Here is a 13842-nt window from a genome sequence, read left to right as displayed (position 1 = left end):
GCATTTACATTGTAGATGCTTATGGGCTCCAGTAACCACTTAACACCAGGTGGGCTGTGAGATCGTCTTCCCAACTAAGCAATAAAAAAAAAATACGTCGTAATAATATCTTGAATCATTTAGTTATTTAGTCAGTTTATGTAATAGGTAGTTTAAAAATAAAGTTTAAATCGAGAGGAAACTATATGAAAAGTCAAATGGTGGATTGTAGCTTTTTACAAATCATTAGTAGAGTTGCTTTGCTTATCCTTGCTTACTTCCGTTAGCGATGACGACCATACACAATCGGGCGGGTCGTAAGCTCCGCCAAGAGTGGCAAAAGGTATAATAATTAAACAATCCGTGAAGTTTCATAGGTGGTATTTCCGATCATTGCAAAATTATTTTCAACATCATTAAACTGTTTATCCAATGGCCTTAGGGCTTAAAATTGGCTATGAAATAAGTTAAGTTTCCATAGTCATTTTATAGATAATCGGGGGCTTGGTAGATAATGCTAAGAACATCGTCTCGAGCGGTATTCGCGTTGTAACGTAAACATGTTTTTTTTTTATTGCTTAGATTGGTGGACGAGCCCACAGCCCACCCGATGTCAAGTGGCTACTGGAGCCCATAGACATCCACAACGCAAATGCGCGACCCACCACGAGATACAAGTTCTAAAGTATCAAGTATAGTTACAACGGCTGCCCCACCCTTCAAACCGAAACGCATTACTGCTTCACGGCAGAAATAGGCGGGGTGGTGGTACCCACCCGCGCGGACTCACAAGAGCTCCTACCACCAGTAATTACGGAAATTATAATTTTGCGGGTTTCATTTTTATTACACGATGTTATTCCTTCACCGTGGAAGTCAATCGTGAACATTTGTTGAGTACGTATTTCATTAGAAAAATTGGTTCCCGCCTGCGGGATTCGAACACCGTTGCATCGCTCAACACGAATGCACCGGACGTCTTATCCTTTAGGCCACGACGACTACTATGTGTCGCTAATCGCCTGATAGAGAACGCGTCCTTTATCTAAGTACAGTGTGAGCTTTGAGTATCGTTACAGACGAAGGGCCCGATACGTTTTTAAAATGACAAGGTAACTGTTTTCCTTAAGATCACATCAATACCTCCGCCTCCCGTTATAATCGACACCCCGGAGTCACCGCCTCACCATCAAGCCCGGGGGATACCCTTCGCTCCTGTCATTGCAACGGTAATCTCATTCAATTATCATTTATTAGTTGTCCTTTTTTTGAAATCCGTAATATTTTTAGCAAAGAGAACAAAAATACACACACACACGTGCAGTTTATATGTGGTAGAAGTGAAAACTATAGAAACATGCTATCTCATAACTTCTCAGACTATAGTAGAATTATTTTGTCCGTGCAGTTTGGGTCATAAAAAATCGGAGCGAGTATTTCGCTCTCTCTTCCACTCACGAGCCTTATGGACAGGCATAGGGATGCGCATTATTGTTGTCGATAAGCGTTATCGATAGTGTATTTAGTTTTGTCATTTTGTTGGGTTAGTGATAAAAATGAAAGAAAAAATCACTAATAAAACACTTACATCACATATCGCCGCAGCAAGTTAACGAGAACGGCAGAAATTAACACTTTGTAACTTTTCGGGATCTATTCTTATTTCAGTGAAATTTTTTAACACATTGTCCATAACAACACGTGCAAATATTATTTTGAATAAATTCTGCCGTTTGAATACAAAACAAAGGAGTAGCCATTGTGTCACTAAAGAAATTCAGAGAACGAATGCATTAAAACACATTTCTCTTCGACTATAATTTGTAGGTAAGTACAAATGACTTATAACATAACAAAGTCTCACCACCCTTCGTATGCCGCCCCGCCGCCGTGTACCTGCCTTCGATGACTCATTTGTTTTTATCGATAATGGCGTTGCGTCCGCGCAACATGCTCACGACCCTAGCCGGACTATGTTTTATGACCCAAACTGCACGGACAAAATAATTCTACTATTGGTCCTATAAATGATACGGTTGTCTCTTTTCGGTGTTGCTTTTTTGTTGCATCGAATTTCATAAAACGACTGTGCTAAACAAAGCTTTCACTTCAAAAGCAAAACGTAAACTTTCTCAAACTTTTGATTTAGTTAACACGAGAATGGTTGAAAATGGCCTTTTGATTTAAAAAAAAAAAAAACTAAAAATTTAATGACCCCCCTGTCAATTCTCATTACGGTCACCTCCATTCTCCGCTTTCCTTTAGTCGCAGTTTTTATTCGTAAATTTTGCAAGTGCCGCGCTTCCAGATAACGCGGTCTGAATTTCTGTTATCCTGTATGAGTTACAAATCGGTAAAAAAATATTACTCCTAACACCATTTAAAATTATTATACTCACAATCCAAACGTGTAAAACCAAGTGATTGGTTGTAGAGTTTACCGTGAGCTATCATAGATTGGATTTATGTATTTATTTCCGTGGCTTCATTAGAAGGGAATGGTAATTCAGACTCAATGTTCTCTGCGTGGCTTCTAAGGGATGGTGAAGAGCATCTCCCCCTACCCGTACTATAGAAATTGTTCTGATGGTCACTCGTTCTAATGTCTCGAAGTTAAGGAAACGAAAGGTTTAATTTCACATACATTGACGATTGCATGCGTACGATAACACCATGCCTTATTAACAGCAGGAAACCTATAAAAAAGGTTTTTTTTTTGTATGTCACTACAAAATTTCGTTATGCGCATGTGTGTATGCTTGCACGAGTGTGTGTAATACCGGATCGGGCCATCACTCACCTTGACGTGTTATGTCAAAGTTTTGTGATAGGATCACAGCTCAAGAATGCGATCTTCAAATCGGATTTCTTTGTGACGCTATCAAGGCACTTACTAGCGCAAGCTCACAACAAATTTCACTCAAAATTTGGATAGGGATTAAATGAGTCGTCTATTATCAAAGGTGGCAATCTGTGCATTTGGACAAATTTTTTTTATTGATATGTCAATTCAGATAGATTTGAATATAATCGTCTCCTTCAAAGAATACGGTTCAAAACCTGCATTAAATGAAGGTTAATAGTTAACCTGTTATTTATCTAAGATGTCGTTCCGAAGAGTTTTGTGACTGCCAATGGAATACAAAGTCAATAATTCGTTTTTCTGATTTACCAATCATTGTCCAAAAGTCAGATTGCCGGCTTTGATAATAGACGACTCAAATAGGAGATGATAATAAGTCCGGTTTCATAATAAGGTTATCTACTACTATGGAAAAGTGGGGGGCCTTTATTTCTAATTGTTTTCGCTATCAACGCAACAACTGCTCCGGTCTCACACTGAGAAAAAAAAGAGTGGTTAAAGGTACGCGTCCACTACGCGCCGCCCGCTACGAACGCCGGCATTCATGAGCAAAAAATACCAAGCAAAATAAAATTGCGTTGCGTGCGTTGTGTCCGGCGTGGGCCAATGGACGCGTATCTTTATTGTGGTTTGTTCTCGCCACTGACCCCCTCCTGGCCCCCCACTGCACCCTCCTGGCCCCCACCGCCCACTGAAAAGTAGTGTCTGTCAGTTTCCAATGAACATTACGATTATTTAATAAAAAGTATAGAAATGTTTAAATATTTTCAGGAAGCGCCGCCGGTCTCCGATGTGGATCACAGAGGTATCCTGCCGCCCCCGCCTCCGCCCCCCGTCCTGTCGATGTTGGGACGTGAGTTTAGAATCATAGTTATTTGTCAAACGATTTTGAACGATCATTACTATTATGTTTAAAATTTATTGTCGGGCATACATAAATTACATTTCAAATGGCCAGTTATGTAAAACGGCAACTTCGTTAAGTTTTTTTTAATTTTTATTTTTAATTGCTTAGATGGGTGGACGAGCTTACAGCCCACCTGGTGTTAAGTGGTTACTGGAGCCTATAGACATCTACAACGTACACCTTGAGATATAATTTCTAAGGTCTCAAGTATAGTTACAACGGCTGCCCTGCCCTTCAAACCGAAACGCATTATTGCTTCACGGCAGAAATAAGCAGGGCGGTGGTACCTACCCGCGCGGACTCACAAGAGGTCCTACCACCAGTAAAGTTAGCGTAAAGTTTGACGTTATATAATTTACTGAATGGGGTTCACCTGTCGAGCATGAAGTAACATTCAATATGTTTTGACGTAAACTTATCAGCCGATTTGTCTTTCGCAGACATAGAAGATGTGGATCACAGATTGTTACCGACCTTATCGAACCCCCCTCCGCCAGTCGCGCCCCCCGCAACCAGACATCCGATTCTACATCAAGGTACAGTACTGAACAAGAAATAATGCACATCGACCTCTAGAAAGAGACATTCGGCTAATTTCGGCTTTGTACAGCGTTGTCTCTTTCGCACACTACATGTATTTTGTCAGTCGTTCGACAAATGCGGTGGAGTACGGTCGCGTGCAGTTCAGAATATATATAGCGAGCTGTTAACACACCCAAATTTAAATGATTTAGAATTGTACTATGGCATCTTTAGGAAAAAGAGGGAAGGCTTTACATGATCAGTCATACGAAATTGTCTAAAAAGTGTATAAATATTTTTTAACACGGTCTAGATAATTATTAATTAATTTAAATTATATGGTTTGAACATTATTATGGTTCTATTGTCAAAGACTTTACTTCTTAATCACACTCCAGACTACATGTTAAAAACTACACTTTTTAACCCAAAAAATTTAATAGAAGATAAAAAACAGCGAGCGAACAATTTTGCTTAATCACTAACTTCAAATCTGATTGATTTTTCTTAATTTCTATCCATCCTCCTTTTACGGTTATTAATAAAAAGAGTTGTTAAGTCTATATTATTAGTTGAATTAATGTAACCAGATTTGAAGATTTTTACATTAAACATGCCGCGGCCCAAGGACTATATGGGTCCTTTAACCGTGGAAGATACAAACATCTGAACTTTAACTTAAATAGAGTGAGAATCTACAAAACAAAACTATAAACTATAACTTAACTAAGGTTCTGAAGCAGCTAGAGGCAGAGGGCACAGTTTAGTAACTGGTCTCTTAAATACACGATCCTTAAATTGTAAGGAGACTACACGCGTTACACCGTCTGCTCCCGGGTGCTTCGCCACGATTCGTCCCAAAAGCCATTTACCTGGAGGTAAACGATCATCTTTCACTAAGACAACCGTACCAACATTTATGTCGGGGTGGTTCTGGGACCATTTGTATCGATGTTGCAACATAGTAAGATACTCAGATTGCCAGCGTCGCCACAGACTTTGTACCATACGTTGCACCTTTTGCCATCGGTTTAAATAGTCAGGTCGAGTATCCACGAAACTTTCTTCAGGGATAGTAACCGGTGCTTCGCCGATCAAAAAATGACCAGGAGTCAACGGGAGTTCATCAACGGCAGAACTAATCAACGTAAGAGGCCGAGAGTTGACACAAGCCTCGACCTGTGTGGTCAGAGTGCAAAACTCTTCGAATGTTAAGCAGGACTCGCCTACGACACGTTTCAAATGTCCTTTTACGGACTTAACTCCTGCCTCCCACAATCCTCCAAAGTGAGGGGCACCAGGGGGAATGAAATGCCATGTTGTGCTGTCGTTAGCTAACAGTTGGGCGATTTCGTCAACGACAGTGGATTTACTGTTTTTGAAGGCGAGATCCAATTCTTTGGACGCGCCTATGAAGTTAGTCCCACAATCACTCCAGATGTCTTTACAATGCCCACGTCGGGAAGTAAAACGTTTGAAGGCTGCTAAAAACGCAGCACTGGATAGTGAACTAACCAGCTCAAGGTGAATAGCCTTTGTAACCATACATAAAAACACACCTATGTAAGCTTTACAAGTTTTGGTGCATCTACCAGAGTACAGTTTCAGCGTAAATGGACCACAAAAGTCTACGCCGCTGGTCAAAAACGGGCGTGACGGATTGACTCTGCACTGTGGTAAATTACCCATTAACGGAGTCATAGGTCGTGCAGTTTGGGTAAAACAAGGTTTACATAATCTTAAAATCTTTTTTACTAAGTTCTTTGCTCGGAGAATCCAATATTTTTGGTGGACAACATTTAATGTGAGCGAATTTCTACCATGTAGTGTTCTCAAATGAGCATCAATTACAATCAACTTTGCTAAGTTACATTTGTGATGTAAGATTATAGGAGACTTCATATCAGGTGGTATTTGAGCATTTACAAGACGTCCACCGACTCTAATAATTTTCTCATTGTCTAGGATCGGATTCAAAGGTAAAAGTTTACTATTTTTTGGGATAGGTTTGCTCTGTGATAACAATCCTATTTCACTTTTAAAGTAAACAGACTGTGACATTCGTATGCAAGTTTTTAATGCATTTTTTATTTCATCAGTAGTGAGGTATGTCAGTTTTATGTTATCGTTCCTTTTAAGAGCCTTATCTTTACATAGTCGCAAAAATCGAAAGCAATAGGCTGTCACACGTATAAGTCTAAGTAGATTTGAGTATCTATTGAGGTACATAGTACATTCATTGGGTTCAGAGGTGCATAAGTAACTAACTTTTGCTTTCGGTTTTGCTTCGAGTGTGGTTTCAGGTATAGTGAAATCAGGGTAACGAATCTCAACAGACTCGCGAAGAAAGGCTGGACCTTCCCACCATAGTTGTGACTGCATCAGCTCGCCAGGACTGATACCGCGTGAAGCGCAGTCCGCGGGGTTATCCGCAGACTTAATATGATGCCATTGACTGCTATTCGTAACATTCAAGATTTCGGTAGTGCGATTACCAACGAATGGCTTCCAAGTATTTGGAGTTTTACGCAACCAAGCCAAAACTATTGTGGAATCTGTCCAAGCAAATACACAATTATCATCAATATTTAGACTAGATTTGACATATGGTATCAATTTAGACAATAAGACTGCCCCACAAAGTTCAAGACGTGGCAATGAGATCTGTTTAACGGGAGCGACCTTTGTTTTGGCTGCGACTAGACTTACTTTTATCTCATTGTCCGTGATTACTCTGATGTAAATAACCGCAGCGTAGGCGGCGCAAGAGGCGTCACAATAGCCGTGCAATTCAATTTTGACATTATTTGAAATCCCTAGCCAACGTGGAAGCTGAATGGCCTGCATGTGTTCAAAATTAGTCAGGTAATTCTGCCATTCAGTTTTCAAGTCTTCAGGAAGTTCAGAGTCCCAGTCCAGGCCGGCCAGCCACAACTTCTGCATAAACATTTTTAACACAATCACGCAAGGTGCTAGCCAACCCAGAGGGTCAAAAGTTTTTGCTATCGCAGATAGCACACTTCGTTTTGTAACAACGTCGTTGTCATGAGGTAAGTTAACTACCAGTTCAAATATATCACTTTGAGGTTTCCAGGCTATACCCAGAGCTTTCACCGAATCATCCATTTTAATATTCACTGAACCTTTTAATGCTTTTATCGAATCGGGAATCTCATTTAAAACTATTTCACTATTAGACGACCACTTGTGTAGAAGAAAACCGCCACGTTTAAACAGTTCAGTTAAGCGACGTTGAAGCCGTTGAGTGTCTTCTTCTGTAGATGAGCCTGTCATCAAATCGTCCATATAGAGATCAGTTTTTAGAAGTTCAGCTTCAGGAAACTTTCCACGTTCGTCCTCTGCAAGTTGATGAAGTGTCCTTATAGCAAGATATGGAGCACATGAACTGCCATATGTGACGGTAAGTAACCGATATTCTCTAATCGGGTCTTCCGATGACTCGCGCCACAAGATTCTCTGGTAATCAGTGTCTTGCTTTGAAATAAGTATCTGTCGGTACATGTGTTGTATATCAGCTACTAGGCAGTACTTATGTTGTCTCCACCGTGTTACTAAATCTCGTATATCTTGTTGCAGCGGTGGGCCGATGAGTAACTCATCGTTAAGTGAGTTTCCGTCTACAGGCTTAGCGCTTCCGTCAAATACTACGCGCAACTTTGTAGTGAGGCTCGAGGCACGAAGAACAGCATGATGTGGTAGGTGATAAGCTCTATTCGTCTTCTCTGTTTCAGGGACGACCTCCATGTGACCGAGTGACTCATATTGTCTCATGAACTTGCTGTATTCTTCGTGAAACTCGGGTCTTCGCTTAAACTTATTCTCCATCTGATGTAAGCGTTTCAAAGCAAGTTGTCTGGAGTTGCCTAAATTTGGAGCGTCTTCGTCCTTGAAGGGTAGGCGAACCTCATATCGACCGTCAGTGTTTCGAGTGTGAGTTTTCTTAAAATGCTCTTCACACTGCATTTCAAGTTTTGACAGAGGCTTCATGTTTGGTGAATATTCATCAATCTCCCAAAATTGACGTAGCAACTAATCAACTTCGACTTGTGTGTGCATAACAACTACATTGTGTGACTGATGGCCAGACTGCGCAACTTCGCCGCTTACCAGCCATCCCAATCTTGAGTTCAAAGCGACCAGAGACTCATTGCGTTTTATTATTCCGTCAAGAATAATATGCGCATATACAACTGCACCTAATAGCACGTCGATAGATCCTGGCTTGTGAAAGTGTGGATCCGCAAGATCCGAAATCTCAGAAGAAGGCCAGGTATCTGATGGGAGCTCTTGTGATGGTAATCTCGAATTTATTCGTCTAAGGACGTACGCCTTAGCTGTGATCATGTGTGATGAATTTCTTATAGCATGAAAGTTCAACGTAACTTGTGACTTGGTGGTCAGCGGTATAGATGATATGCCAGTAATTTTTCCGCTGATTGAAGTGCGCTCGAGATTAAGCAGTTGAGCTGCCGCTTCAGTAACAAAGTTTGATTGCGAGCACGGATCAATCAGTGCTCTCAAGACTATCGTGTCGGCGTTCCTCGACTTAACTGCAATTCGTGCGGTTGCCAATAGTACTTCCTCACTGTTTTTGTCAACCTCAGCCTTGTAAACGACGGTTGATGTGGTTTGGCTTGTTTCAGGTGTACTGGGTGTTGCTGCATCGCTTTCCGGCACTGCTGTGGTCTTGTTAGGGTTTGTGAAGTGCAACAGAGTGTGATGTCGTCGACAACATTTTCTACAGGTGGTGCTCTGCCTACACGCATTAACGGAGTGACCCTTTACAAGGCAATTAAAACAAATGCCATTCTTCTTAATAAAATCCTGACGTTGAGGAACATCTAATGCGGTGAATTCTTTACAATGACAAATATAATGGTTTTGTGAGCAATAAGTGCATTTGCTGCTTACTTCTGTGACAAATGACTTCATATTTGTGGGTTTTTGGGTTGTATAATTTTTAACTAAGTCCTTTTTCTGCGGTTGGTCTATTTTGTGGGTAATATTTACCATCTCCATAGAACGGAAACGATTTTCTAAAAATAATGATAAAATGGTAAATGTGGGTATGTCTTGAGATGATCCAAGTGACTGTTCCCATTGTTTGTGTGTTTCTAAGTCCAATTTGGATACAACTAAATGAACGATGATTGCATCCCATGTGGAGGTATCCACGCCGATATTGTCAAGAGAATTCAAACATTCCTTCGTAGTATCTAAAATTTCCTTTAAGCTTTTAAAACATTCTGTGTTCATCTTCTTTTGATTTAAAAGGCGGCTAATTATTGTAGTGACAATCATACGTTTGTTATTGTATCTACTCTCAAGTGTACTCCAAGCCTTATCGTAATTAGCCTCCGTGAGTGCAAAATGTTTTAGAAGTTGTTCAGCCTCTCCCGATAAACTCGTTTTTAAATAATGATGTTTTTCAATCGTTGTTAGATGCACGTTGTCATGTACGAGAGCCTTAAACAAATCTTTAAAACTTGTCCAGTCGTTATAATTACCGGCGAACTTTGGAATCGATAAAGGAGGTAATTTAGTTCTAATCGGGGTGGTCTCACCATCATTTGTTGCTAAAAAACTCTGCGTAGTATTATATGATTGTGGTTGACCTTGACCTTTCGAAAATTCCAAAAAATAATCCTTTAATAATCCCTTAAATTCTAGGTATATCTCTTCAGTTGTCTCGTATAGACTTTCGGCATTAAATTGTAATTGCTCCAATTCAGTTTTAGTAACCGTTGACTTAATCATCTCATATTGAGTTTGATACTTAGACCAATAACTTTCTAATGTTTCTAAGCGTGTTTGTAGATAGCCAAGTGTGTATCTTGATTTAGACGTCTTTTTAGTATTACTTTGTAACTTAGAAATACGTTCTGATAACGTTTTTTGTGATTCACAAAGTTGAGCCATTGTTTACGTAACAAAAATTGTATTCGTCCAAATCACTTTCTAAATATTAGCTATTACTATAGTCCAAGTATCATTACCTAATCCAAAATTAATTACGCACTGTTTAAATGTCCAAGTTTTTGAAATAGTTCATAAACCAACTCGCAGAAATTAGCACTTAGCCTTTTACACTATTGTTTTTTGCACTTATAATCCAGTTCTCGAAGGACCAAACATGTTAAAAACTACACTTTTTAACCCAAAAAATTTAATAGAAGATAAAAAACAGCGAGCGAACAATTTTGCTTAATCACTAACTTCAAATCTGATTGATTTTTCTTAATTTCTATCCATCCTCCTTTTACGGTTATTAATAAAAAGAGTTGTTAAGTCTATATTATTAGTTGAATTAATGTAACCAGATTTGAAGATTTTTACATTAAACACTACATTATAGACAAATGATATTAAAGACAAACAATATTAATCTATTCTCAACTTGACCGCAGATTTTATCAATAAACAAACGAATATATGTGCGTGTTGTGAGTTAAATATATAGTAGTGTGTGTAATATTTTCTTTATTGATTTAATGCATTTTTAATGCACAATTTAAAAAAAAAAAACAAAATGTGTGCAATTCACGTGGTAGAAGTGAAACCTTTCAAAATTCAAATACAATTATCCTAAACGTCTTAAGTATATGTAAAATTTTGTCATTAGTAAATAATTGCAAGGTAGCGCCCTCTGTGAATTGATATTTTAATTTCACGTATAATCCTAAATTAAAATTCACTACAAGAGCTTTCATACACACGTTAGTATTAAAAATCTCACAGATGGCGCTGTATTAAATAGTATGTATATTTCTGTCTCATTCTTTGCTGGCTTCATCCTACACATTTTTGTATTTGTGTCTCTTACCTGTCGTTTTTTCCGTTGCATCCGGTTTGAAATCACGATTCTAAAGAAGTTTTCACTTCAAAAAAATGGCTTTTTGCACTCCTACTGTATATTCTCTGTAAGTGTGGGAAATTTCATATTCCTCCGTTCGCGCAAATTTCGTAAAAAGGGGTACAAAGTTTTTGCTTATTGCAAAGTTCACACAGTTCATCTGAACTGTGTGATTGTCCAATGAACCTACCTAAAGTTTTAATCAAGAACAAAAGCTCTCTCTGTGTGTTACCATGTGTATAAGATATGAACCTTCTTGTGGCCTTGTGTTTCTAATGATTTTTTTTCTCATCCACAGACGTGGACCACAGGAATCTAATATCGCTGACTCATCAGCTAGCGGCGCCGCTTCCCAACAGCGCTCATGTCGGGGACCAGGTAAATCCACTCACACACAACAACGCTATAAGATCATTAGAACTCAGCATGATCCACGTTATCATCAACGATCAGAATCCAGATGAGTTTTTAAGAAATTTTACAGTTTCTCATTGAGAATCGGGTATGTATGTAAGTAAAATTTACAATATAACTGTGATTATATGGCATATGATTATAAAATCCTTATGGGATGGTTACAACATAACAGTGAAAATTAAGAGTTTTCAGGCAGACCTCACACATCTTTAGCCTCTCAGTAAAAATTAAGAGAGCTTGGCTGGGAGGTGTAAATGCATCAGCCGTATAGTCCTGACCTTGCACCTTCAGATTTCCACCTGTTTTGCTCTCTTCAGAATTCTTTAGGCAGGTTAACTTCACGAGAGAACTGCCAAAACCGATCGTCGCGGTATTTTGATCAGAAGCCCCAAAATTTCTATAGCAATGGGATCATGCATGTCCCTACCTACAAGATGGCAAAAATTTGTCGACCAATACATACTTTAGTTAAATGTAAATAAACAATATTAAAAAATGTGTTGAATTTTTTTTAAAAATGCAAAGAAACTTTTCCCCCAACCTATTATATATGTATTGATTATATACTAAAGTGCTATATTAATAGTAAATACTGAATTCAGTGGTTTCTGTATTATTCATATAATGTTTGTCTACAGGATTACAGAGTCCCGGTCATGGTGCAGCCCACGGACATAGTGGAGAGTGTCGACATGGACCTATCCGAAGATGAGGACCCACGTAAGGGATTTTCACATGAATATCAGAAAAAAATTCTAAAAGTGTATATTCGCTGCAGAATATTTAGATTCGACACTCGTGCACAAAGGACTAATCACGTCGAAGAAATAGTATCGCATAATAAATATTAAATTAACAAGATTATGAATTGGTGTAGTTATAAACGTGGGTATTGTGAGTCCACACGGTAGCTACTGTCGTGCCTCACGTGCCGTTTCGATAACTACATAATGCAGTTGGGAATTTGTCCTCTGTGTGCTTAGTGCGAGTTTTTTAACGTTCTCGATAGCGTAAAAGTTAACTCAATTTTGTATTCAGTTGGAACAGCGCCCCTGGCGGCAAACATAGGCAAACTTTCCAACGGCATACAAATTTGTTAAAAAACTCGAATACTAAATTGATATTTAGAACTTAAATATATCTGACTCCTCAGGAATAAGACCCGGATCTCAGAGTACCACTAAACGGAAGAGGCGATTAGGCTAAGGCATTATGTATTTCAGTAAGTCTCCTTTCGTAATTTGATTAGCAACCGTTTGTTGCAGAAACAATGTACGGCAGTCAGCAGCAGAACCCAGCCGAGCACAGTCGCCGACACGTCTTCAACAACAACAAGGTCCTGGTGGGCGGAGAGGGGGGGCCAAGCCGCGGCGACCTCCCCCTCGGCCCGCCCCGCCCGCCGCCCGAGCCCGATCGGCTTGCCGTCAGACCCGTGTCGGCCCCCCTCCCGCCGAACCCTGCGCTGAACCCCCCGGCCATGGCCATAGCCCCCATGACCGCTCCCGCCAACAGAATGGTCAACCCGTTCGACGCGATGCCTCCGTCCTTGAAAAAATTCGCCGAAAGCAGAACTCGCATGGAAACTGAAGGTAATTACGAAGAATACGGAGCTAATGAACGTAATTATAGATCGGAGGAAGACTTTGAAGAATATGCGAACGAGGGCGAGTGGTGCGGCCCGCCGAGTCGGTTCATGAGCCCGAGGTTCCCGCGGGCGTGGCGGCCGCGGGCAGGGTTCAGAGGGTCCGGCTTCGGACCTTGGCCCCGGCCAGGTCCTCGCCCGAACCGATGGATGGGCCCCCGACCTCAACGGTTCTGGTGATCTGCCATCCTCGAGGAGTGCTGTATCGCTCCGGGCGACTGTAAATATACTTGTTATGGTTGAAAAGTGAAATTTTTATGAGAGCGTCAACGTTAGTACGTTGGATGAGTCCTAAATAGTTTGACGGATGACGTTGAGTGACGCATGAGTAGGGGTGGTTCCTCGCTCTGGCAAGTGTACCCTTAGTCACACGCTCAGGAAGTTTTCCAAATAAATGGGCAGCTCGTGTGTTTGTATCGTTTCAATACGCTGAGAAGCTGCTGTTTACAGACTGAAGTTGTGAGGTTAAGCTGTATGTACTATAGAGAATGCGATTGCTATTAAATTTTTTTTTTGATTATGTTTTCATTCACTCTCTTAAATCCAAGAATACTTGTTATTTACGACATTAAAACAGTTTGTAATTAATTGTGTTTAAAATAATAATAATAAAAAAATAGTATTTTGCCTTATTTCAA

The 13842-nt window shown here is 40.0% G+C and overlaps 1 protein-coding gene across 2 annotated transcripts in view; it reads left to right on the top strand.

Moving 5' to 3' along the window:
* Nucleotides 1–13842, top strand: part of LOC101746825 (regulation of nuclear pre-mRNA domain-containing protein 2) — a 26095-nt gene extending 12253 nt beyond the window's left edge. Inside the window, exons 10-15 of one of the 2 annotated variants that reach the window (XM_038021168.2) lie at nt 1110–1208; nt 3614–3695; nt 4190–4285; nt 11444–11523; nt 12201–12282; nt 12828–13842. In XM_038021168.2, coding sequence (XP_037877096.1) covers nt 1110–1208; nt 3614–3695; nt 4190–4285; nt 11444–11523; nt 12201–12282; nt 12828–13384 — 996 coding nt within the window. In that variant the 3' untranslated portion in view covers nt 13385–13842. The remainder of the gene's footprint in view (nt 1–1109; nt 1209–3613; nt 3696–4189; nt 4286–11443; nt 11524–12200; nt 12283–12827) is intronic. The other variant, XM_038021169.2, reaches the window with a different exon arrangement.

The sequence above is a fragment of the Bombyx mori genome, chromosome 28, assembly GCF_030269925.1.
Source record: "Bombyx mori chromosome 28, ASM3026992v2".
In the NCBI taxonomy this organism is placed as follows: Eukaryota; Metazoa; Arthropoda; class Insecta; order Lepidoptera; family Bombycidae; genus Bombyx; species Bombyx mori.
This window is presented reverse-complemented; position numbering and strand designations above follow the sequence as displayed.